General features: G+C 52.2%; 2 protein-coding genes across 40 annotated transcripts; one reads left to right on the forward strand and one right to left on the reverse strand.

Moving 5' to 3' along the window:
- Window positions 1–9,342: 9,342 nt before the first annotated feature.
- Window positions 9,343–10,609, reverse strand: LOC121111557 (dapper homolog 3-like). Its single transcript, XM_040706468.2, has one exon. The coding sequence runs from the start codon at window positions 10,361–10,363 to the stop codon at window positions 9,803–9,805; it is 561 nt and encodes a 186-aa protein (XP_040562402.2). The 5' UTR covers window positions 10,364–10,609; the 3' UTR covers window positions 9,343–9,802.
- Window positions 10,124–24,648, forward strand: LOC107049692. Of its 39 annotated transcripts, none has more exons than XM_040706435.2 (10): window positions 10,347–10,405; window positions 11,081–11,176; window positions 11,718–11,775; window positions 12,090–12,212; window positions 12,880–12,999; window positions 16,496–16,816; window positions 18,038–18,283; window positions 19,227–19,395; window positions 19,695–21,072; window positions 21,248–24,648. In XM_040706435.2, exon 10 carries the CDS (start codon window positions 23,503–23,505, stop codon window positions 24,481–24,483), a length of 981 nt encoding a protein of 326 aa, XP_040562369.1. In that variant the 5' UTR covers window positions 10,347–10,405; window positions 11,081–11,176; window positions 11,718–11,775; window positions 12,090–12,212; window positions 12,880–12,999; window positions 16,496–16,816; window positions 18,038–18,283; window positions 19,227–19,395; window positions 19,695–21,072; window positions 21,248–23,502; the 3' UTR covers window positions 24,484–24,648. The 39 variants fall into 39 exon arrangements, with proteins under 39 accessions (XP_040562367.1, XP_040562369.1, XP_040562383.1 ...); XM_040706449.2 differs by having other exon boundaries at window positions 19,990–21,072; XM_046899104.1 differs by having other exon boundaries at window positions 16,496–16,806.
- The last annotated feature ends 1,890 nt before the right edge of the window (window positions 24,649–26,538 follow it).

Here is a 26,538-nt window from a genome sequence, read left to right on the forward strand (position 1 = left end):
GGGACGGGAGGCTCTTGGGAAGGAAGAGCACTGCGCTGCAAAATGCCCATTGGGAGGGTCACTGATCATTGGAATGGGAAACAACTGGGATGGGAAGGATGTTTGCCTACGAAAAATCAAACCATCTCAAGCCTGGGGGAAAGGGGCTGACCCCAACGGTCACGCAACCCCCCGTTGGGGGAGGGGCTCCCCTAACTGCCACTCTCCAGCTGTCATGGCAGGTAAGGCAGCAGGCTTCCCCTGCTCCCGTGCTTCAGCTGGCCCCAGCGCCCCAGATCTCACCCCTGTAACCCAGACCTCACCCCAGCGCCCCAGATCTCACCCCAGCGCCCCAGATCTCACCCCTGTAACCCAGATCTCACCCCAACACTCCAGATCCCACCCCTGTAACCCAGATCTCACCCCAGCACCCCAGATCCCACCCCTGTAACCCAGATCTCACCCCAGCACCCCAGATCCCACCCCTGTAACCCAGACCTCACCCCAGCGCCCCAGATCTCACCCCAGCGCCCCAGATCTCACCCCTGTAACCCAGATCTCACCCCTGTAACCCAGACCTCACCCCAGCACCCCAGATCTCACCCCAGAGCCCCAGATCCCACCCCCCTAACCCAGATCTCACCCCAGCGCCCCCGATCTCACCCCTGTAACCCAGATCTCACCCCAGCGCCCCCGATCTCACCCCTGGTAACCCAGATCCCACCCCAGCACCCCAGAGCCCCAGATCCCACCCCTGTAAGCCCGATCTCACCCCTGTGCCCCAGATCCCACCCCAGCGCCCCAGATCTCACCCCAGCGCCTACTTTGGCCTTTCCCCACAGAGAGAATCCCTCGAGGAGCGCTGACGGTGCCTCTGACACCCGACGCCATTTTCGTTGAAGCGACTGTGCCGCCACCGGACCCCGCCTGGATGCAGCCCACCATCCGCGGACCGATGCCGGTACCACCCCGACCCCTCCCTGTCCCCACTGCCACCTACCTGGCGCCTCAGGCCTCTGTCTGGCCTGGGGTACCAGGTGTCTGGGGACAGGCAGCGCAGCTCCCCCCTGGGGGGCTGCCCCCAACTGTGGGGCTGCACTTGCCCGTGCTGCAGCTGCTACCTGGGGGGCTGCACCCAGGTACGGCTCCCCCCACTGCCCCTGCTCACTGCTGGGGACATCCCCTGCTGGCAGGGACGCTGCTGCCCCAGCAGCCGATGGGGCTGTGGCCTGGGGCTGTGTTCCACGGGGAGCCCCCGCAGCCCGCAGGCACCTGCCTGCCGCAGGCCCCCGGCCGCCCCGGCCCCCCACCAGTTCTTTTGCAGGTACCGTCACTGCAGGAGCAGGTGCTCCCCGTGCCCTGCACCCTGCCCGCCACCTGGGAGCCACCGATGGAGCCCTTTCAAGACGCCGTGGTGCTCACGGAGGACCAGGGGCACCCAGCGCCCACCGACGTGTGCCCCCATCCCGCCACGGCTCAGCTCGCCTGCAGCGCTGCGACGCTGGAATCAGGCGGTGAGTCCAGGGGCTGCAGAGCGGGTGGCAGGCTGTCCGCACCGGGTGGCTGTGGGAAAGCTGCCACTGCCCCACTGGGGATGTCCTTGCTTTCCCAGCAGTGACAACGAGCGCAGACATCCCGGAGGACATCGCGGACATCCATGATCTCCTGGCATGGCTCAACGACGGTGAGTTTGGGGGCAGCAGAGCTGGCGGGGGTCGTTGGCACCCAGTGGGTGTGGGAAAGAAAGCTGGCATTGCCCCACCGGGGATTTTCTTCCTTTTCCAGAAGTGACATCCAAGACAGGCATCCTGTACGACACCGCAGACATTGATGACCTGCTCACGTGGATCAACAACGGTGAGTCTCTCTCTGAGGGGCAGCAGAGCTGGTGGGGGGGTGTCTGCACTGAGTGGGCGTGGGAAAGCTGGCATTGCCCCGCTGGGGATTTTCTGCCTTTTCCAGAAGAGACACCCAGCACCGACAGACTTGACAACGATGTGGAAATTGACAATTTGCTCACCTGGATTGACGGTGAGACTGTGGTCTGCAGAGGTGACGGGTGGGTGCCTGCACCGAGCGGGTGTGGGAAGACTGCCATCATCGTTCGGGGGGATGCTCTTGCTTTTTCAGAAGCGGCGAGTGCTCTGGAGGTCCCCCAGCACAACCAGGACCTGCCCGGTGTCACAAGAGAGGGGACCAAAGACACTGCGAACAGCTGCCAAATGGAAGAGCTGATGCAGTGCATCACTGCCACGGAGCCACTGAGCCCAGATGTCTCCAGCAGCCTCGACTCCTCTTCTTCCATCACAGAGCACTCTGACTCCTCCAGGGCCAGCAGGGAGCTGAGCAAAGACACACAACCTGAACCAGGGCTCCTCAGCAACTCGCTCTGCTGGCAGCCAGCATCCCCGGAGCTGCCCGTGCCGACGCCCCTGGCTGCCCCTGCGCCTCCGTCGCCCCGCACCGCACATCTGATGGAAGAGGCGCGGCGGAGGCAGCCCCGGGTGGTTCTCACCCGCCTGGCACTGCCGCCCCCCCTGGCTGCCCCCACACCCCTGTTGCCCCACACAGCACATCTGATGGAAGAGGCGCAGCGGAGGCAGCCCCGGGTGGTTCTCGCCCGCCTGGCACTGCCACCCGGATGCATCTCCTGCCGGGTGGCAGACAAGCACCACGGGGACAGCACCGAGCCAGCCAAGCACCCTGTGCCTCCTTTCACGCAAAGTGGACAGGTCATGGAACGGGTGCAGCGGAGGCAGCCCCACGTGGTTCTCGCCCGCCTGGCCCTGCCACCCGGATGCATCTCCTGCCGGGTGGCAGACAAGCACCATGGGGACAGCACCGAGCCAGCCAAGTGCCCAGCGCCCGCCTGCACCACCACAAAAGGCAACAGCACCGGGCACGTCCCAGCCAGAAAGAGGAAGCTGCCGCGGGGCCAGGATGTTCCAGGCCACAAACACCGGCGCTAGGCGAAGCTGGCTGTGTCAGCACGGCGCGCAGCAGGAGGACTCGGTGCCCATCACAGCCCAACAGGCGCTCGAGAGGGAGCGTGCCAAGAAACCGGCCCACTTGGTGTAGCAGGAGACGTGGCCATAGCCGACAAACACGGCTCCCTGTAGCCCTGGGCTCCTCGCTGGCCCCCACGATGCCCAGAGAGCAGCGGCAGTGTTCCGGGGGCACCAGCACTGGCCCCAGCCTTCCCCCTCCAAACCTGGGCTGTCCACAAACGGCATCTTGGGCTGGGGCAATGCGGGACTCTGAAGCTGATGGACCGCAAAAGTGTTGGACTGTCAAAGCTTTGGGCTGGGAAATGTTGGCTGGGGGGTGGGAAATGGTTGGGGGGTGGGAATTACTGGGGTGGCAAATATTAGGGTGGGGGGTGGTTGTGGGGTGGGGAACTGTTGGTGTGGGGAATGGGTGGGGGGAGGGAATTTGGGGTGGGAATTCTTTGGGTGGGAACTGAGGGTGGGAATCCTTGGGGTGCTGGGATCTTTTTGGGGTTGGAAATGAAAGGGCTGTACTGTGATATTGTTGGGGTGGGAATCTGGGGTGGGGAATGGGTGGGGGGAGGGAATTTGGGGTGGGAATTCTTGGGGCGCTGGCATCTTTTTGAGGTTGGAAGTGAAATGGCTCTACTGTGATATTGTTGGGGTGGGAATTTGGGGGGTGGGGAACTGCTGGGGTGAGAAATGGCTGCTGTGGGAGATGGTTGGCATCAAAAAGGATTGGACTTCGTGACTGCTGGCATTGGAGATGTGGGGAGGGGGAGGGAATTTTGTGGGGTGGCAATTCTGGGTGGGAAATTGTACTCTGACCATGTTGCACTCCGAAATTGTTGGAATTTGGAGGAAGGAATTATTGGGGTGGGAATCTGGGGGGCTGGGAAGTGTTTTGCAGAGGGAGGGAACTATTGGTGGGAGGGAGCCGGGGGCGGGGGGGGGGCGGGGAGGGAAGGTGAGAAATTGATTGCGGGGTGGGAGCTGGGGGGTGGGAAATTAATTAGAGGGTGGGAATTTTAGGGGGTGGGATCAGAAACAATTGTCAGGGTGGGAAATGGTTGGGAATATCTATTGTCATTTATTTGCTGTTTTGTACGTTCAATTATTAAATGCTTGGCGTTCACTTTCCTACACCTCTGCCTGCAGTCGTTTGTGCAGCACCAAAGCCCCCCCAGGTCCCCGTGCCCACCTCTGGGGATGCTGGGGTGGCTGCAGCGAGCCAAGAGCTCCTCCAGTCTGAACATCTCCATCACCATCGCTGCTGTCAACGTCTCTGTTGCCTTGTTTTGTTCCTGGGGAAGGCGACGGTCACGTGCTGAGCAGTGCATGTGTTGAACTGGGGGCACTGGGCACTACTGGAGGCACTGGGAAGTCCACTGGGGGGCACTGGGAGGCTACTGAGGGCCGCATACAGCACTGGGGTGGCTCCAGGCAGCACTGGGGGGCACTGAGTTTGCACAAGGAGACTCTGGACAATACTGGGAGACAACGGGAGCTTAGTGGGGAACTGCAAAGAGCAGCAGGGGGCACTGGAGAGCTTTGGACAGCACTTGCAGGGTGGGAGGAGGTTCCCACAGTACCCGGGCGGCACCTTTTAACCTCATTAATTTGCTCTTCTACAACATCTCACCCACGGCATTAAGCAATCCATTTCTTCCATGGGGGAGGCTTTCTCCTTGGGGCTGACCCCCCCCCAGCGCCGCTTGGCTCTGCCCTGGGCACTGTGTTCCACACATTCCCACCCTGATGCTGTCACTCAGTGACACATTTGTCACCGACAGACTCCCCGTGGGTCCTGAGGTGGGCTGGGGGGTGTCCTGTGAAAGCAACCCCAGTGACAGCCCCCAGCCCTAGAAGGCACAGATCCTGGAAAACCACCTTTAATGCTGCCAAAATCAGCTTCATCTCATCACCCTGGGACTCCATCTGGGGGCTCTGTGGAAGCTTCCCCTGTTTCAAGCTGGTGCTACCCCGTGCTTGTTGACGATGCTTCATGCTCTGGCATACACGCCTGCAGAGGTTAAATCTGCTCTGCACCCTCGCTTCAAGTCAGACCTTTTTCAAGCACACCCTTACCTGCCTTTGCTAGGGAAGCACCTGCCTGCCTTTGCTTGGCAAGCACCTTTCTATTCATGGCCTATGAAGAGTGGATACAGGTAAGAGAGAAGAGCAGAAGAGAGGATGAAATTAAGAGAGATGAGCAGGAACAGATTGGAGAGCTGGAGAGGAGGAAAAAGCATGCTGGTAAAACAAGAGTAGAAGAGAAGAAGGAAGGATACAGGTAAGGAAGAAGTGCAGAAGCTGAAAAGAGCAACAGAGGAAAGGATCTGATACAGGCAAGACAGCAGAAGAGGAGATGAGCAGAAGAGGAGAAGAGAGGATAAAGCTATGACAGATGCTGAGAAGGATAAGGGCAGAAGGAGAGAAGAACAGACACAGGGAAGAAACAAGAGCAGAAGAGGAAGAGAAGAAAAAGAGGATGAAGGTAAGAAAAACAAGCGGGTGGGAAGAAAAGCTGAAAAAAAGATGAGTGGATACAGATGAGACAGAAAAGCAGAAGCGGAGAGGAGCTTAAGAGGAGAAGAGAGAAAAGAGGTATGGCAGAAGTACAGGAGGTGGGAAGAGGGGAAAGATACAGGGAAAAAATGAACAGCAGAAGAGTACAGATGCAGAAGATGAGATGATACAGGGAGCAAAGAAGAGCAGGAAAGGAGAGCGGTCAGAAGAAAGAAGTGAGGATACAGGGGAAAAAACAGGAGAAGGGGAACAGATGCAGAAGATAGATAAGTGAGAATACAGGGAATAAAGAAGAGCAGAGAGGAGAGCAGAGGCAGAGGAAATAGGAGTGAGGATACAGAGAAGAAAGAACAGGAGAAAAGGAGTGCAGATGCAGAAGAAAGAGGACTGAGGAGACACAGAAGAAAGAAGAGGAATCTTCTTCACAGAAGAAGGAAGAGGAGTGCAGACGCAGATGAAGGAAAAGTGAGGATGCGGGGAAGAAAGAATGGCAGAATAGGAGCCGTCACGGGGAGAATTAACAGCCAGCTGAAGAGGAGCAAGGACAGAGGGAAGATGACCCAGCAGAAGAGGAGAGGATAATACTAAGGGAGAAGAACCTAAGAGTAGATGAGTCGCCACATCAGTGGGAAGAGGTAAGGCAGAAACAGGGGGAAACAGGAGTGAGGAGGAGAAAAGGAAAAGAGGAGCAATGGGCAGGGGAGGACTGAGAGGAGGGAACAGCAGAGCACAGAAGTGCAGAAGAAGGAAGAAGAGAAATAACGGTGCAGAGAAAAGGGAGAGAAGAGTATGGAAAAGAAATAAAGTAGAGGAGAGGAAGACAGCAGAGAGGTGAAGTTAGAAAAGACAGAAGAGGCAAAGGAGGGAAGGGGCATCAGGGAAGGGATTCCAAAGGTAGAAAGGAAGAGAAATAAAGACGACAGGAGTCCAACAGTAGGAGAACAGGACATGTAAGAACTGGGAAGGCGTGTGGAGAGAGCAGAGAGAGAAGGTGAGAACAAATTAAGTCACTAAGAAGAAAAAGGAATGGGAACAATTTTTAATCTCTATTAAAGCTGGATTCTGTTCAGGACATGCAGTTGGTGCTGTTCTGCTCCTTTCTTTCCTTGTTTTTTGCATTGCTTGTATTCTTTTAGACAATTGAACAACATTCAGGAACATTTTCAGAGCTTTGTAACGTCTCCTTAATCTCAGCTGCACTGAAATACCTGACTGATGTCAAGTGAGGGTCACCTCCTTCAAGGCATCCTGCAAATCCACCTCTGTGTGTTTACCTTTTAAAAATTTACCTTTGTGAAGGAACAGAGATGATTCCATACTTGGCCAAGAATCCTCTTCTGCCATCCAGCACATCCATTTCCGAGCAGGACACCATCACTCCAATTGGTGCGTTGTCATCTCTTCCTACACCCTAAAAAGCAAAACAGCCACGGACAGCTGACTACAAAGCCTTCAGAGCAGTCACTGACAGACACAAAGCTTGCAGATATCCACCACCAGTGACGTGCTGTGAGCTGATGTCTCTGGGCCCAGTGCACAGCAGCCTTTTCTTCAGTGCTCTAATGCCTCCTCACAGCAAACCTCTGCTGCCAAAGCATCCTTTGGCCAAGGAAACTGTGCCATAAAGCACAATGCTTTCTGATCTGATTGTATCCACAAAGCATAAAGACAGACCGTGCCTTCCTCCTAAGTACCACCACTTCTACACAGACTCCTCCACTTTCGTGCTTCTTTCTCGTTTGTATTATCTGACTGCTGTTTGAACCCGGTGGATTTACAGTGGATGTGGATGTCAGATTGTAAACATTCTGTTACCATGCAAACATTCTTGTTTTTCTTATATAGGAAAAATGGATAATTCCCTGCCTAACTGGGAGAAGTTACTTCTGCTGCTTGAGGCTAGGAAGACCATTCCATATTAAGCTTGTCGTAGTGTTTTCTAAACCATATGTACTATAAGATGCAAGAAACATAAAGGAAATTTAACAGCTGTTGTTTTTTCTTTCAGCATTTGGAAGAGGCTGGGCTTGAGTTCCAAACTCTTGGAAGAGGCCTTAGGGGTTGTGGGAAGGCTGTGTAGGATCTGCACAGGAGAGGGTAACTTTTCCTAGGTTGGCTAGCAACCATAAGGAATGTTGCTGCTGTCCCAGTGCATCAGCTGCACTGCCTTGAACTTAATTTGCTATCTGATACCTTGTGATATAAACAAAGCCAAAACTGGAGGCCAAGCCCTACAGTACAGGAAAAAAAAGGAACTCTAAGCTCTAACATGTCTATGACTCTTCTGAGTCAGGGAGAAGCCAGGGAGAACAAAACTGGCTGAGCAGTCAGGAACCCAACAGTAAAGCCATATCTATGCTGCTCAGCTGTGGGTGTGAATGCAGTAACACGGTGAAATAGCAATGACTCCCTGTCACACAGGCAATTGTAATAAAAAGGAGATTATTCCAGCACAAAGGAAAGGCAGGTTTTGGTGTCGAAAAGCACAACATACAACAGCCAAAATGTGAGTACTTTCCATTTAGGGTGGTCCGTACCTATTGTGGAGGAAGTCGTGGGGAAAGGAGGGGGAAATAGGCTCAAGAAAGCAGTAGGAATGCAGTTTAAAAGCATGTACCTGGTGCCCTCTTTTGGAAATGCTCCTCTTGAGAAGAGCAGCACAAATGCTCCGTGCTTTTGTGCGTCTCTGCAGTAGGGATTTTCCTTCTGGACTCACAGTACGTCTCATAATTATAGAAAATAGGAGTTCAGTTTAGTTTGCAATGTAACCGACTGTTTTCCATAAAACGGCCATGCAATTTGTGAAAGGCGGCAGGTGGGAGACTTTCACCCATTATTTTAGGGGGAGGAGAGGAGCTGCTGTGTTTGCGTGTTTGTTTTGCTTTGCTTTGCTTCAGGGATCTAAATTGAATGACAACGTTTAAGGCTCACTCTGTATTTTGTTATAGGATGGTGCCCTCTTAGGCTTAAACTACGATGGAATACTCTCCGATGATTCATCTCTCTCTAACGCTGAAATACTATCTGGCACCATAATAGAAAGGCTATACGAATATGTCATCCCTGTGTCACGGGAATCATAAGCCCTGTGCATGTGCTACGTTTAGTACACCCACCATCATTCTCACAGCTATACATGGGGCTCTGGGCAGCAGACGTTTCTGTTGTTGGGGGTCCTGCTGCCACCTCGAGGAACTGAGCCAAACTGCCACCTTCTGTGTGAAACGGGAGGAAAAACACAATTCTGAACCCGCAGCACCTCAAAGTGCCTCCAAGAGCCCCCAGCTACTGCCCTGAGCCCTCCGGTTCTCCCTGCTGCCCCTTAAAAACCTCAGGAGTGCCAGCAGCACCTCGTGCCTTAGGATACCCGGTGGATTTCACAAGGATGCACTCAACTCCTGCATCGTGACCATTGGCAAAAATAGCCAATGACACTGACCCAATGTGGGGGCTCAGAGGTGTCATACAGGGAAACCTGCTGTGCTGCAGTGTGTGCCCAGTGCCTCTGGTCCTGCTGCTGGGCACCGCTGGGTGCAGCCCGGCTCCGTCCTCTCTGCACCTCCCTGCAGGGGCTGATGGCCGTGCCTGGGATCCCCCTGAGCCTCCTCTTCTGCAGGCCAAGCCGCCCCAGCTCTCCCAGAATCCCACCCCAACCATTTCCCACGCAGCGCTGAGGAGGGGAGGGGATGTGGGGGGGAAGGATGGGGCTGGTGGTTGCAGTCCTATGACGCTGCCATTGGTGCTGCCCCGTCCTTACCCAGAGGTGGGCACGGGGATGGGGGGGGGGGGGGGGGGGGGGGGGGAGTGGGAGGGTCTTTGGAGCTGCAGAAACAACTGCAGGCAGAAATGTAGAAAAACGAATGTTCAGCATTTAATCATTTCACATAAAGAGCAATAAGCAGAGAAATGTCCATATTCCCAACCAGTTTCCATCCTAACAATCGTTCCCCCCTCACAGCTCCCCTCCTCGGGGCCAACACGAAGCGGCTCCGTGTCGGCTTCACGCGGCTCCGGGAGCTCCGCACGGGGACAGACCGGGATAAGGAAAACGGGAGTTGGGGACTCCACCTGCGGGGCAGGAGCTCAGCACGCGCTGCTGCTGATTTGAGCCAAGCAAGAACCGAAGGCGCCCGCCTGACTCTCTGCCAGGCTTGAACACGTCTCGACCCGCGGGATCAGTCCCTCTCTTTCGGGGCTGCTCGGCTCAGCCAGGAGCTGCTCCCAGAGGCCGGGCGGGTCCCGCTGCTTGTGGTCAGCCGCCGCTTCTCACAGCCCAGCAGTACCCGACTGCAATGACGGAGGACGGCTCAGTTCCCTCTCCGGAGGACCGACTGGATTCTGATGGGGGACGGACGGGGCCGACGGCGGTGCCCCTGCGCCGCCTTCCCCTGACCGCCCGGCACCCCCGAGGCACGGGGCAGGCGGCGGCGGGGACGTGGGGCAGCGGAGCACCGCTTTCCCCGCACGGAACCCCGCAGCTCCACCATCGCGCCGGCGCCATCATGGCGGCTCCGGGTCCGCGGCCGCCCCTCCTGCTCCGCGCTCCCATTGGTCGGTCCGCCGAGGGGGGCAGGCACTCCGCGCGGGGGCCTTTCCCTCCGTCGTCGCACCGTCGTTGCGTCATCACCGCGCACATCCTGGATGGCCCCGGCCCGGCTGTCCCCGGCGCTGCCCGCCGCCATGCGCCTGCTTCGCTTCCACGGCCCCGGGGCGGCCGGGCCCCGGCTGGGGCTGGAGGAGGAGGGGGAGGAGGAGAAGGAGGAGGAGGAGGGGAAGGAGAAGAAGGAAAAGGAGAAAGAAGGAGAGGAGAAGGAGGGCGGGGACGTGGTGGACCTCAGCGAGGCCGAGCCCGCCCTGCCCCGCTCCATGCGGGCCTTCCTGGAGAGCGGCGAGCTGTTGGCTGCCCGCAGGTGAGGGAGCGGGGTCTCTGGGCGGGTGGCTGGGGCCCGGCGATGGCGCTGGGGAACTTGCTGACCATGAGGGGCTCCGTGGGCACCTTGACGTCCTGCTCCAGGCAGCGGTCGCGGTACTTCAGCCCCACGCAGATCACCTTCTCGGGGTCGTCGATGGGCACCAACAGCCGCACTCACGCGGTGCCCTGGGTTTTTCTTCCCTTCCTTGTTTGTGCGTGATGCTTTTGTAGGAGCTTCATAGGTGTTCAGGAAGTGCAAACTCTTCTGAGATATGAGGTGTCCTCGAGAGAGCCCCATTGCATCCATTCCACTTGGGCTGTTTTGTTCCCTCCTGAGGCTGAAAGGGACTTCAGAACCCTACATAGAACTTGCTGCTGCTCCAGCATGGAAAGCAGAGATCATGAAGTGTGACTGCCATTGGGGCAGGGGGGAGAGGAGCTAAGACATTCATCTGCCAGCATGAAGTAGCAGGTCTTGAAAATGGTAACGGCTGTGGTAGGGCAATTAGCAGGACCGTCAGCAGTGAAAATGAATTACTTCTGTGGGACGGTCCTGATTCAGCTGACAATGCTGCAGGAATCATACAGCCTTCATGCAGCACGTGAGGAGCTTGTTGTTGCAAAGCGGTGCTTTGCATCACTCTGACGTTCTGCCATGGACTCTTCTTCCTAGTTTTTGATGTATATGGAGGCATTGCTAAGGAGGACATAACAGACAGCATTAAATCCGAGGTGTCAGGAGACCTGGAAGATGCTTTGCTGGCTGTGGGTGAGTGCTCTGCTTTTAAACCTTGTCTACAAAGTAATGAAATGATGAGAGGTGCTGTGAGTTCCCTTGATTGGCTGTTACATAGTTTCAGACATGGTTTGTCTTTGGTTATGGGCACAAAGCCAGGCTGGGTGGGACCTGGAGCACCCTGGTGTAGAAGGAGGTGTCCCTGGCAATTGCAGGGAGGTTGGAACAAGATGATCTTAGGGGTCCCTTCCAACCCAAACCATTCTATGATTCTATGCTTTACAGACCCAATTGGGTGAGAAGGTGTTGTGCTTTATAGTACAGCGTGCTTGGCCAAAGGATGCTTGGGCAGAGGCATGGAAGCCTTCCCGCAAATACTGCTGTGCACCAGGCACAGAGACGTCAGCTCCCAGTGTGTCACTGACTGTGGATGCCTGCACTGCACCTGCTGTTTGCTAGCCTGGAGTTGCATCTTGACAGAAGAAACAGCGGCACCATGAAAGTGCTGCACAGCGATGTGGAAAACCTCCTGCTTTTCTGACCTTAATTCTCTTGTTCTTGTCTCTCCTTACAGTAAGTGTGTGTGAAACAAGCCTGCGTACTTTGCTGAAAGACTGTATAAATCCATGAAGGTAAACAGATTGTGGAGTAAGATTGCTTGCTTCTTTCTCGCATTTTCATGCTCGAGTCAGCAGCATCATGGCAATCATGAGACGGGAGCTGCAGCCAGTCAGGAAACTGGCTTTTCTAGGAAAGCTCAGGCTTTTCTGCACATCGGGGCAATAGTCATACTCAGGAGCAGGCTGCTAATGGATCGCTCCATTAATGCAGAAATGCTCTAACTAAGAACACCTCCTGCACAAGACCGGGCACTGAGACCTTTGTGTCTGTTGGTGATTCTCCAGAAGGTTCTGTGTTAGCTGTACGTGGTTGCTTTGCTTCCTAGGGCCTGGGAACAGATGGCAACACTCTGATCAGAGTGGTGGTGTTCCGCTTCAAGATAGATATACTGGGTATCGGAAGAGAACTCCTGACTATGTATGGGAAGTCTCTCTACTCCTTCATTAAGGTAAACTTATTGATCTTAGACACAAAAAGTGGGATTTGCTGTGTGCTTTTAAGGGGATGATCCCCCCCTTGACACCTGTTGGGTGTTTTAGAGTGGCTGAGATTAGGCAGACATTACAAAGACATACTGAAAATGTTCCTGAATCTTCTTAAATTGTCTAGAAGAATACAAGCACTGCAAAAGAATTCTGTGTCTTAAGAAGAATTCTGCTTCAGTAGAACTTAAAAATTATTCATATTCCTTTTTTTTTTTCCTTTCTCAGTAAGTCAGTTTGCTCTGGCCTTCTCTCTTCCTCTCTTCTACTTTGTTTTTCTGCACTCTTCTCCCTCTTTTCTCTGCACCATTCCTTCCCTTCTTCCTCCGTCTGCCCTTCCCTCTTCTGCTGTTCCGTCTGTTCTCCTCGCCCTCTCTTTCTTTCCCTTGCTATTTTTAGATCAGCTCTCCTTACGCGTATCCTCTCTTCTGTTTTGCCCTCTTTCTTCCCCCCCTCTCTTTCATCACTCTTCTGTTCTTCCCCCTTACAAGCTCCTCTCTTCCCTTTTTTCTTTGTTCTGCTCGATCTTTTCTCTCCTCTCCTTCTCTGCTCTCCTCTTTATTGTCCCTGCTCCTCTCTCTGTCCTCCACTTTTCCCTTCGTTCTTCTCATTTATTCACCTTTATATTCCCAGGGAGACTGCTCAGGAGACTACAGGAACGTTCTGCTGAAGCTCTGTGGCAGTGAGGATTGAAGGATTCCTGGTGTATGTCCCGCGTTATGGGAAGGAAGGGATCATAAGGATTTCTCTCAGGTTTTTGTTTGTTTGTTTGTTTCTCTCATTAATTGCTATGAGTAGTGATTTTGATTAATTAATTCTCTGGTTGGGTAATGGCAGTTCCGTTTTACCCTAGTAAAAAAAAAGCCTTGTTTTACTAGCTTTAACCAAATCTATTTTGGCTTTGTTATTTCCTTGCAAGCTGTCCTTCTCTTCTGCATTTACCAGTAAATCCTGTCAAATGAAGCAAATTTGGATGCAGAATGTAGGAATTTGCAGAGGGAGGAATTAACCTTGTCATTATATGGAGAGAATGCAGCCTGGCTTCAGCTTTTGGAAGATAATGAAACCCCTCCAAAAGAACCCATCTAAAGTACAATCAGTGTTGATGTCATAGTGGTCTTTTCCAACCTAAATGATTCTAGGGTCACCAAATCCAACCCCAACCCATTCCCACCATGCCCACTAACCATGTCCATCAGTGCCGCACCTCCATGGTCCTTGCAAAGCTCTAACTTGACAACTTGCTCTCTGAGTGTGGAGCACAAACAGCCGTGCTGCACTTTGTGTGTATGTTGCCTGTAGGTCTGGAGGTGGGAAAGCTGCCCCAGTGACTGCAGAAGGGACTTCAGCCGCGCTATCATAGAATCATAGAATGGCCTGGGTTGAAAAGGACCATAACGATCATCGAGTTTCAACCCCCTGTTATGTGCAGGGTCACCAACCAGCAGACCAGGCTGCCTAGAGCCACATCCAGCCTGGCCTTGAATGCCTCCAGGGATGGGGCATCCACAACCTCCTTGGGCAACCTGTTCCAGTGTGTCACCACCCTCTGGGTGAAAAACTTCTTCCTGATATCCAACCTAAACCTCGCCTGTCTCAGTTTAAAACCATTCCCCCTTGTCCTATCACTATCCACCCTTGTAAACAGCTGCTCCCCCCCTGTTTGTATGCTCGCTTCAAGTACTGGAAGGCCACAATGAGGTCTCCCCGGAGCCATCTCTTCACCAAACTAAGTAAGCCTAGTTCCCTCAACTTTTCTTCATAAGAGAGGTGCTCCAGCCCTCTGATCATCTCAGTGGCCCTCCTCTGGACCTGCTCCAAGAGCTCCACATCCTTCCTGTGCTGGGGGCCCCAGGCCTGGTCTCAGTACTTCCAGATGGGGCCTCACAAGAGCTGAGTAGAGGGGCACAATCACCTCCCTCTCCCTGCTGGCCACCCCTTTTTTAATGCAGCCCAGAACACAGTTCCACCGTTACAGTGGGACAGAAACCACTCCCCACACCCTCACCTAGAGGCTTGTGGTCCTGGCGGATGTGGGAAGCCTGACCACCCGTGAAGACTGAGGCAAAGCACTCATTGAGTACCTCAGCTTTTTCTATGTCTGAGGAAGCCAGCTCCCCATTGCCTTTCATCAGAGGGGGAGCACTCTCCTTGGCCTGTCTCCTCCTGCCTATGTACCTGTAGAACCCCTTCTTGTTATCTTTCACATCCCTTGGCAAGTTCAGCTCCATCTGCTCCTTGGCTTTCGTAATCCTCTCTCTACACACACGGACAACAGCCCTGTATTCCTCCCAGGATACACAACCCTGCTTCCACCTTCTGTACAGTTCCCCCTTTTCTCTCAGTTTAAGCTGCAGGTCCTTACACAGCCATGACCGTCACCTGCCTCCCCTGCTTGACTTCTGCTGGGGGATGGAGAGCCATTGTGCTCTCAGAAGGGTGTCCTTCAAGAGCTGCCAGCTCTGTTCTGTACCCATGCCCTTAAGGACCGTTTCCCAGCGGATCCCATCCAGCAGTTCCTTGAGCAGCCGGAAGTTTGCTCTCCTAAAGCACAGGGTCCTAGCTCTGCTTTTTGCCAGGCCCGCATTCTTCACGATCACAAATTCTACCAAGGCCTGGTCACTGCAGCCCAGGCTGCCTCCAATCTTAACCTCTCTAATGCTCTCCTCTTCATTAATGAGCACCCAGTCCAGTAAGGCTTCACCTCGGGTTGGTCCATCTATTACCCGGACCAGGAAGCTGTCCTCAACAGACTCCAGGAATCTCCCGGATTGTCTGCCACCCGCCATGCCACTATCCCAGCAGATATCTGGGTGGTTGAAATCCCCCATCAGGACAAGAGCCCGAGAGCGCGACACCTCCTGCAGCTGAAGCAAGAAGGCCTTGTCCACAGCCTCCTCCTGATCTGATGGCCTGTAGCAGACCCCAGCCACTAGATGCCCTTTGCTGGACCGATCCTTGATTTTCACCCACAAGCTCTTGACCTGATAGTGGCTGTTCCTCAGACACAGTTCTTCACAATCTATCCACTTCCTAACATAGAGAGCAACTCTGGTCACCCCTCATACCCTGTCTATCCCTTCTGAAAAGCCTTTCGCAGGCAACCGTGATGTTCGTTGCTTAGGGGAGCCTGCGGCTTGGCCAAATACCGAGGTGACACCAATATGATGAGCGGTAAAATGGCCTCTATTCACTACTAAACACAGCTTATATTACATTTTTACCTACAAAACCGTGCTGTCATGTCCCACTCTGATTGGTTCATGCCAGACAACACCGTGCCCTATTTGGCTGTCTCCACATTCTTTTCTCATCCTTCTTCTTCTCCTGTTTTCTCTGCATCAAGGTCAGCACGATAGCACTGTCTCTCTATGCTTAGGGAGAGGCCTGTCCCGTACATCCCGTGCCCCCGCAAGACGCCTACTACAACGTAGTCCTCAATCAGGAGATTCCAATTGTGGGATTCATCCCACCATGTTTCCATGATAGCAATTAGATCATACTTTCCCAATTGCACCACGGCTTCTAGCTCCTCCTGTTTATCTCCCATGCTGTGTGCATTGGTATAGAGGCACTTCAGCTTGGCTATTGGCCTCATTGCCTTATCAGAGGAGCCCTCCCTAATACCTCCAGGGCAAGACTGGGGTTTTCCCTTACCACCTCCCAAGGTGAAAGCATTCCTGTGGTCTTCTCTGTCACCCAGTACATCCCCTTCCCCCATCATCTCTAGTTTAAAGCCCTGCTAACCAGCCCAGCCAACTTGTTCCCAAGAATATTTGTAGCCCTTCTAGGCAGTCAGCTCCCATTCGCTGTCAGCATTCCCCCTTTCTCAAGGCTGCGTCCCAAGCCTGGTTACAGGTCAGCCTCATAGTCTTGGTCTGTCTGCCTTGACTGGTGGGAGTGTAAATCATCAGGTTTGTGTGTCAAGCCTTTGCTCTCAATTAATTGCTGCCATTGGAACGGCACCTATTAAAGCATGACCTGTCCATAAAGCGTGTCGTCAGCACTGCCTGATGCCTCATCCTCAGCTGCCTTTGTTATGGGGTCACATACCAAATGTGCCAGCACCATCTGCTGGGACTCCTGGACAACACTGCTGTTAGAAACTCTGCTTTTGGTTGGTGCCTTTGTGTGATGTGAAATTCCCTACCAACCTCTGAAATAGAGCTTTCTCCTAAGCCCTACGCTCCTGTCTGCGAAGCTGTGCATTCTTATCACTGCAGAGTGTGGTTCTTGTTTGCTTTTGCAGGTGTTTGTAACTTGGTGAATAACGCTCTGAAGGCATCACAGACTGCCTGCTTGTCTCTGCAGTGCTCGGGGCTTTTCTGAGCTGCAGGCTCGCTGCAGCCCCGTGGCATAGCCTTGCATCTGGTGACGAACTGAAGCTGGAGAATCCTGGCAGCAGAGGACGCTCCTGCCCCACCGAAGGGCTCACAGCTCCACCGCAGCTCCACCGACCTCAGTGCTGGTGAGGAGGCTGAGATGCCTCCAAGTGATGAATGCAGTCCACCCAACCTTACACCTCGTGTGGTTCACTGTGCGAGGCGACCAGGAAGAAAGGTGGGCACAGGTAATACTGCATCAAAAGCAACTGCAGAGCTCTCGGGCTGGTAGTCCAGGGTGTGGGGGCCCAGGTGGTGCTGTGGGACAGGTGTGAAAGGAGGGCACTGGTGGTGCGTGCCAGTCCTTGGCTGCAGGACTGGTGCTGGTGGCAGGGCCTTGGGTTCTGTGTCTGCAGGACCTCTTTGCAGATTGGTGTCTGCTTGGAAGGGATGGGACCCACCTACCTAAGAGAGGTGAGGATATTTTCATCAGTAGGATGGCAGCTTCACAAGGGAGGCTTTAACCTAAGAATGGTGAGGGCTTTTGATCACAGGGATGGGGTGATGTGAGGGAGAGGGACCAGAAAATCAGCACTTGCAGGGTTGCAAGGAAATGCCTGAAGGCACTGCTATGGGGAGATTCCCCAAAGCTCCAGAGGAGGTTGTGGTGGGTAACGGGGGGAGGCTGCTTGGATTTGTGCAGAGGGAGAGCTGGAGAGAGAAATAGATGGACAGAGGGATCAACAGAGGAGAGAACTGTTGGTTGGATGGATGGATGGATGGATGGATGGATGGATGGAAAAACGGATTGAAGGATCATTGGATGGACGGAACGATTGTTGGATGAAAGGGTGGATGTAAATACAGGTGGGTGGAGAGATCAACGGGAAAATATGATTTCTGCCTGAAAGACCAGTGTGCCCCCAGGCCCCACTCCCTCCATGGGAACCAGTGGGGGTGGCCCTGCGAGTACAGAACCCACGTCCCATTGGCTGGAGCCATTCTCTTGGCTGCTACAGAACGCAGAACCTTTGGAGGAGGCTCAGTTCCATGGCTCTGGCATGGGGAGTGCTGGATCCCTGGATCCTCTGTCCATTTGGGATGGGGTGATGGGGTCTGTGGTGCAGGATGGATCTTGGGTATGGTGGTCTGTTGCCCCCTTTTAGTGGGATGTGGGGTGAGAGAAGTCCTTGCCGTATGGGTCCCCTTCTTACAGGAGGGATTGGGCTCTATGGAGTAGAATGGGTCAGTGAGGTCCGTTGCCCACCTATCAGGTTTACGGGGTCCAGTGGGGCAGGGAGAGGTCCCAAACCCCTCAGTTGGATGCCCTGTTTAATGTGGGAAGGAAGATAATGAGGTAAAGCGAGGCAGAGGGAGGGCCCCCTCCTTGCCCCTCCCCTTCATTGCTGTGATGTCAGTGGGGTAACAGCAGTTCTCAGGGTAACTGTCCCAACCCCAAACCATCCTAGACTCCTCTCTGATCAGCTGTGAAGATGGTGCCTTGTGGCCTTATTCCCATCTGGGATGGATCGTTCTACAATGCTGTGTGTCCCATTGGGCCAAAAGTACTGGTTTGGTGCTGAAATCCAACTCCATTCCTCACCAGCTGTATTCCCAAGGAATCCTCCTTCCCCATCCTCCCCAAGCTCCCAACTTCTATCTCCAACTGATGTGCAGAAATCAAACTCTATAACCACAGAGTGGTTATAAAGCAGGTATGTTTAATCAGCGCTGCACACACGCTGAATGCAGAGGGGGTATTCCCACCTAGCCTGCATACCAGAGGGCAAGAAAGGCACATACTTAAAGAACAAGCTGCTTACATATGCATTAGGATAAGGATAGGATAAGGGGGAATATGTTGAGTCATTCATGCATCTACTTACAAGTTGGGTCATCCCATTATGTGCTCCAAATATGAGGTTGAATTTTGGTCCTAAAATAATAGTGCCGTTAGCAGCAGCTTCCTCACCTGCCCCTAAGCAAATGGGCTCCCTCTGACCGCTTTTATATTTGTGCTGAGCAGGTCAATTTAGTGACGGGACCCCAAAGCATGGTACGTCCATCCCTGCCTTTGGTAGTCATGTGCAGATCCAGCAATCAGAGAAGTTTGAAGTCTTAGCACAGTTACTAATTACACTGTAAAAGGAGCTCTCTTCCCAGGCCAGAACACCTCCCGCGTCCATTGAGATAAAGCAAATTAGTAACCAGCTCATCTTGTCTTGATGAGTTTAACTTTTGACGGTGCACTTTCCTTGGCAGACCCCGGCATCTTGGAATAACCTCCTGCAACAATACTTACCTCACATGCCTTATTAGTCCTACAAGGGAATGCCTCCAGCCACCCTAAAAAGCTATCAGGACCAACATACAATATACCCCCCCCCCCCCCGCCTTTTCTTGGGAGTTCTGAGAAATCAGTTTGCCATTGTTGCCCTGGCAGGTTCCCTTTCCCAGTAGGCCCACTTGTACCCTGTTCCTGGTACTAGGATTGTACTTGGTAGTCTCTGTTCCCGCAGTATGTTTTCTTATCTTCCCTTAGAACCAATTTCCATACAATACTAATGGGCACAACAATGTGTCCATCTGGGCGTGAACCCATCTGTCAGCTTGCTCTCTTCCCTTCTAAACCACTAATTAGATTCCTATCCTCCGTAGGATATTTTACAGGTTCTGACTCAGGTTCCGAGATTTTAAGTTTACCGTCTGGAATTAAAGCATTCTTCAACTGCCTGTTCTGCCACCTGATCCGCCATCTTATCTCCAGTTTCCTGTACAGTGCTACCTTTCTGATGTCCTTTACAGAGTATAATAGCCATGCTCTTTGGTAGGTGTACATCATACTGAATGTTTTCCTTGTGTGTGAGCAATCCTTGCTCTTTCCAGAGGGCACTATGAGCGTGTTCCACCCCAAAAGCATGTTTAGCATCTGACCATGTATTTAAGGCTCTTGTCAAGGCAGTTATTGCAGCCTTCTGAGCCAAGTCCCCACAGGCAATGGTTGTTCGATTACCTGGTCAGTAGCAGTTACTGCATATCCTGCCTTACGGTTGCCTTGTCTCACAACACTGCTTCTGTCGGATGAACCCAGGAATCCTCAGCACTGTCCAATGGTTCCTCCTGTAGGTCTGGCCGACTGGCACAGTCAGTCTCCAAGCAGTCGCACGCTGCCGGTTTGGAGGTAGTTCTGTGTTGGTGTTAGAATCATGGAATGGCCTGGGTTGAGAAGGACCTCAAAGATCGTCCAGTTCCAACCCCCTGCTATGTGCAGGGTCACCAACCGACGGACCAGGCTGCCCAGAGCCTTGTCTTGAAGAAGATTGTTTTTAGGAGAACAAAAACTTTGGATCACCTTTCAAATACAGAGAAAAAAATAACGCTGTATTATTTTTTTGTTTTATTTTCCTGTTGTTATGATCAGGTAAAGAGACAGACATATCACATCTCAGAAATGGCTTTACTTCAGTGGCCTTAAATGGTCCCTCTGTGATCATTATTTTCTTATTGAATCGCTGTCAGACACAGCTGGTGGATTTTTGTACGTGCAGTTTGGAGTTCCTGGCTAAAATGAACCACATGAATACAGATTACGGATATTCTTATCTCAGCACGCTATTGAGATGGAGCATTCAAATTACAAGACCTTCAGTCTGCTGTTTTAATCTGACCCAGAAGGAAAACTTCACTACAGTTCGTTTCCTTGATTCCCGTGCAATTTTATTTTGGAACTGAAGCTCAATCGAATTTAAACAACTTTTTTGAAAGTCTGTAATGAAAGTTGCATTTTTGCTTACACGTAGCCGCTTTGACCCACGGTGAATGGAAGTCATAAAGCAGGGTATAAAGGGAGTTTCTAAATTGCCTGTTGTTGAGTCCATTGAAGGCAACAGGAGAGTCCAGAATGTGACCTTTGAGAGCAAATTTGCCTCTGCTTCTTACTGAATTTTGTGTTGCGTTTTTCTGTATATATATTTCTTTTGACTCAGAAATACAAATTATAATGAAGGTGAGGCACTTCACAATACGTTTGGCTTCAGCATTGCTGAATATACATTTGTATATGTATATATATTATATATATATTGTACAGCAAAACATTTCAGAATCTGCAGAACGTTGCTAATAACTGCAGTGGAACAGGGAGGAATAGTGAAAACAGATTTCTGCTTTGAATGCTTTCAAATTTAATAATTAATGCATTTTATTTTTACTTGTATAGGATTATCATGAACTCTAGATAGGTAGTTACATTTGAAAATGCTAAGTGAGATAGCAAAACTGGATCATAAACACAGGAAACAGATTCTGCATTCATTTTCTTGCATTTCTGTCCTGCTGGCATGCTCTTTGTACTTTCTACCATTTCAGAATCACAGGAGCTAAAATAGTCTGAAAAAGAAGAGTCCAAATCCTTGCCTTTGGAAGGCCCAGCTCGTTACCCAACTCCTGAGCAAAGAAAAAGAAGAATAAAGGCTTCAGTCACCACACATACTCACACTGGGAGGTGGGAGTAGGAGGGAGGTGGGAGGTGAAAGGAGGGATGGAGAAGAGGACGGATGGACAACGTGGAAGTAGAGAGGGATGGATAGGGGGAGGGATGGAGAACGAGGAAGGAGGGAGGGACACGCACCGGGCCACGTGCTTGGCTCACAAAGGTGACACCATCCTCCCTGTCACAGACTTCAGCCTCAGCGTGACTGTCAGCCCTGTGGACACGCTGGCTGTCACTGTGCCCACCGTCTGCCACAACATCACCTGCAGCCTCTGTGGAACTTCAATGGCCGTCTCCACACCGACCGCCTCATCCAGAGCAGCACTGCCACGGGTCACCGCCTCAGTCCCGGTCCCAGGTGTCCCCTGTGCCGGCAATCCCCCAGCAGTGAGTGAGTGGGCAGTGGACACAACCTGGGCTTCTCGCCGGGCCCTGCACGGGTGGTGGCAGTGTTCCAGGGGCACCGCCTCCGGCCCCACCCATCCCTCTCCAAAAACGAGCTGATGCTGTTCTCCTGGTTTGAGCGGCTGTGTACGGACTGTGCGACTGCCCGAGGGGAACCTTCCAACCTACTGCCTGAACTGAACTGAACTGAACTGAACTTCGGTGTCACGAGCGCGGCTGCAGATATGCAGTAACCGTACTGAAACTGTAACTATCTGAAGACCCACATGCAGAACAAACCGTACAGTGCACAGAAATCACACTGCAATGATGAAGGAACTCGGCAACGGGGCCGCTGCTGTGTTTTGGTAACAGTGAGGAGGCACCAGCAACGAGCTGTGGATTGGCTGCCCCCCCTGCGCTGCACTGTGCATTCACGCGCTGGCCACGCGTAGAGTGCGTGATCCGGCTCAGGGCATACAGACATGTCAGGAGGGCAGCAGGGTGAGGTAACTCAGGCAGAGGACACCGCTGCCTCCATGGGGATGCCCGCAAGGCCCTGAGCCAACCAGTCCCTCCCCTTACAGCCAATCCGAGCTGTGCTGGCTGATGGTCCTTTTGGGACCTCTTGGCGGATTGGTAGCTGTGCACTGCAGTGCTTAAACGCTCGCTTTGGCCGACTGTGTGTGTGAACGTGTGTTCTGTGCAGTGCCTCATCCCTGCATCCCAACACCCCGACGCAGCAGTGCTCCGTGCCGTCCTGCAGGCTGCTGTGCAGCGCGCAGTGCTGCAGAGCTGTACTTCCCGGCCCTGTGCTCCAGCAGTCTCGTGTGAGTTCTGCCTCCCCCAGAAAACTCTTCTGGGGCAGTGCTGGTGCACCCCTGTGCACGCACACGCGTGTGAAAAAACAAGCACTGACATGCAGACACCGATTTGCACACACCCCTGTACGTGCACACGCATGTGTATCCACACACCTGCACACACCCACAGGCAAACACGTGCACACATGTGCAAGAACACCTTTGCTGACATCCATGAGCACACATACATCTACATGCATGTACACACGTGCAAAATGACACATCCATGTTCAAGCACCTCCTGGCACACACACAGCGATCTGTACGCACACATTTCAAGCCTACCTTTGCACACACATGCACATCCTTTGCACTCCTGTGTGCAAACAGCCACGTGCGTGCATGAACACGTGCAGTTCAACCCTTTGGCATATTTGTGGCCAAGCTGTGCGACCCTGCCCTTGCACAAACCCATGTGCAGACATTGCAACCGCATCCCTTTGCACATAGCTGTGCAAGCCCATATTTGCACACACATATGAACACACACCCACATGGGCCACCTTTGCACGCTCACTTGCAAACAGCACCTTGCATGCCTCCATTTGCATGCAGACGTGCAAGCACAGCCTTGCACACGCATATGAATGCGCATGTGTGCAGAACCATACACACAAGTGCAAAGGTGTACTCCCACACGTACCTGTGCAGTCACACACATGCAAGCACATCCTTGCACACCCGTGTGCACACACCACCCGTACGCATGCAAATGTATGCGAAACCATGCAGCCATGTGCAAAGACCCCGATGCTCCTAACCATGATTATGCAGACATACATGTAAATGCAGACACGTGTGCAACGCAACCCTTTTGCACACTCACATGCAAATACCATCCTGGAAACATCTAGATGCGTGTGCACGTGTGCAGCCCCACCTCTTTGCACACCCCTGTGCATGCACACATGCAAGTCCATCCTTGCACACAAACACGTGCACGCACACACTTGTGTAACCCCATCCATTTGCATAGCACTGTGCACACGTACATGTATGCAACCTTCTGTCTACCTCCATGCACAGACACCCATGTGCACCACCCAGACCCCTTTGCACACCCTCGTTTGCTTTCACAAGCATATGCAACCCCATTCCTTTCCACATGCATGGGCAAATATCTTGAAGAAGACATCTGATTACACATGCACGTGTGCAACCCCACACTTTTGAGCTCCCCTGGGCAAACACACACATGTGCCACCTTGTTCACACACTTCCCACATGCTCATACGCACCTGTGCACTCCCACCCCTTTGCACAACCGTGCACACACACATCTAAATCGACCCTTGCACACACCCACGTGCATGCACACACCTGCAAGCCCATCCTTGCCCAAAACCACTTCTATGCACACACTTGTGCATCCCCACCCCTTTGCACACCCCTGTGTACAGGCACGTGTGCAACCCTTCCTTGCACTCACGACTTGCGTGCACAAACCTGTACCACCCCGCCCTTGCGCACTCACCCACATGCGCAACCCCAACACTTTGCACCGCCCTGTGAATGCACGCACCTGCGCAACCCCACCAGTTTGTTAACCCTTGCACACACACGTGTGCAACTCTGTCCTTACACTCTCCATGTGCTTACTCACAGCTGTGTAACCCCTCCCCTTGTGCACCCACGTGTACACAAAACATGTGCAACCCCACCCTTGCGCACACCCACACGCACGCACGCACGCACACACACACACACACACACACACGTGCCTGCCTGCCTTGGCTGGCTGGATGGTTGGCATCGCAGCACCTGCCTGCCTTGGCTGTCTGTCTGTCTGTCTGTCCCAGGGTACGTTTGGATCCGACAGTCAGGATGCCTCAGGAGCAGAGGCAAGAAAACCACGCACCCAGAGCAGAACACAGAGGTAGGAATTTTATTCAACAGCCTCACACGGATACACAAACAAGCACCTATTGTAGACAACACCTTGAGAGACAGCAAACTGCCCAAAGGAAAGAAAGGACCACAGCAGCAGTGGATGCGATGGGTAATGCCAGCACAAGGGCCCCTGCTGCAAAGGGCACATTTCCTCTCTCCTGCTTTGATTCTCCCCAGGGTCTGCAGTGTTTGTTCCACTGAACGCCGTACCCTCTCGTCCACTGTGTCATACAAAGCCAAAGTGGAACACCTGCAAGCAAAACAAATCTTTGCACAAACAAGATGAACAACCAGGTCAGCTCTCTCCAAAAAACAAGCTCTCCATGGCTACAGCTAAAATATCAATTCCCGTAAAACTGGCAAAATTCTTTCTTCCATCCCAGGATCACTCACCAGTCAGGGGTCCTCACACACTTCTACACAGTAAAATTTCATATTTGCGTTCATGAAATTTCTTGCAATCCATTATGCATACTTACTAGCATTATTTAGCTCATTTCTTTCTTCATTTCACAATTTTTTTGTTATTTTTAAAAAACCCTTCCCAGTGCCTAACCTCCTCCGCCCTTTGCCTTCCTCCACAGAGATGCTTGCTTCTGGCCAGCACTCCTGCCCGGTGCCTAGCCCACACACCTCGTCTCTTGGGGAGATAGCAAGGTGGCCTGTAGCTACCCACACCTCCTCCCGGGCATGGCTTCTCAGCTTTGCTTCAAGCCCAGAACCCAAAGGAGCTCCTCTTACCTTTTGGCCCACATTCTTCTCCTCCCGCGCAGCTCCTGTGGCAAGCAGGGGCACAGCTCTGGCCAGATTCCTCCATTCCTGCAAGGTTGCTTTTTGTCATTCTTTGCCTTCTGTTGCTGTGCTCTCTTTTGCTGTGCTATGCCTAGCTTTCCTACTTGCTTGCTCTGTATTTACATGCATTGCTTTTTACTTGTTATTCTCTTTTTTCCCCTGTTCCATTATTTTCCCTTCAACCCTCCCCCTTCCCTCACCCTACCTCCAATTTTTTCCTTCCTACCCTCTCTCCTCTCCCCCCCCATCCACCCACGCCCCCACTTACTCACCCCCCTCACTTCTCCCCCCTCTCCACCCTTCCTCCCTCCCCCCCTCTTGCACCCCTCACCCCACTCTAGCCCCACCGCTTTCCCCACTGCTCCTCCCCCTCTCCCCCCACTCCTTCACTTCCCCTCCCCTCCCCTCCCCTCCCCTCCCCTCTCTTTTGCCCCCATCCACTACCATTCCCCCTTGCTTTAAGGGAAACTTACCTTTCCTGCTCTTCACTGACTTCTTGATTCTCGTGGCTTTGGCTGCTATTTTGCCTTGCTTTGCTTTGCTGTGCTATGCATTGCTTTCCCTGTATTTCTTGCCATCCACTCCTTCCTTCGAGTTATTCTTTACTTTTTGACTTGGCTTTTTTCTTCTTTTCTCTTTACCTTTCTTCTCTTGTCATTATCCGTTTTTCCTTTCGTTTTTTCTTTTTTCATCTATTATTTTTTTCTTTTCTTTTTTTCTTTTTTCTTTTTTTTCATATTTTTCTGTCCTCTTTTTTATTTCTATTTTCTCTTTTTTCTTTTTTCTTTATCTTTTTTCTTTTTTTAGCTTTTCTCTTTTTTCTCTTTTTTGTTCATTTTTTTTCTTTTCTCCTTTTTCTCTTTTTTGTCCATTTTTTTCTTTTCTCTTTTTTGTCTTTTTTGTTCATTTTTTTCTTTTTTCTTTTTTCTTTTTTGTTCATTTTTTTCTTTTTTTTCTCTTTTTTGTTCATTTTTTTCTATTCTCTTTTTTCTCTTTTTTGTTCATTTTTTTCTTTTCTCTTTTTTCTCTTTTTTGTTCATTTTTTTCTTTTCTCTTTTTTGTCTTTTTTGTTCATTTTTTTCTTTTCTCTTTTTTCTCTTTTTTGTTCATTTTTTTCTTTTCTCTTTTTTGTCTTTTTTGTTCATTTTTTTTCTTTTCCTTTTTTCTATTTTTCTTATTTTTCTTTTCTTTTTTCTCTTATTTCATATTTTTTGTGCTTATTTTTTCTTTTCTTTTTTCATCATTGGTTTGCCTTCAGCCCTCCCCTCAGCCCTTCCCTCCGCTCTGCTCTTCACCCATCCCCTCCCCTCCCCATCCCCTCTTTCTCCCTTACCCTCCCCTTTCCCCTTGCCTCTGCCTCCCATTACCTTGCCTGCCCTTCACTTACCTTCTCCTCACTTCCTGCTTCTTGATGCTATGGGCTTTTGCTGCTACTCACGCCAAACCTCAGCACTTGCCTACTCTGCTTGCTGCTCTGCCAAGTTGCTCTCTACTCTGCTCACAGCTTCACGCCTACTGCCTGCCCTTCTCTGTCCCCTTCTCGTGCCCT

This window comes from Gallus gallus, chromosome 10 (genome assembly GCF_016699485.2).
Source record: "Gallus gallus isolate bGalGal1 chromosome 10, bGalGal1.mat.broiler.GRCg7b, whole genome shotgun sequence".
Classification (NCBI taxonomy): domain Eukaryota; kingdom Metazoa; phylum Chordata; class Aves; order Galliformes; family Phasianidae; genus Gallus; species Gallus gallus.

Coding starts and splice junctions, on each gene's coding strand:
- LOC121111557 (XM_040706468.2), bottom strand. CDS start 10,363: ATGGAGCGGGGCAGGGCGGGCTCGGCCTCGCTGAGGTCCACCACGTCC.
- LOC107049692 (XM_040706433.2), top strand. CDS start 23,503: ATGTGCCACCTTGTTCACACACTTCCCACATGCTCATACGCACCTGTG.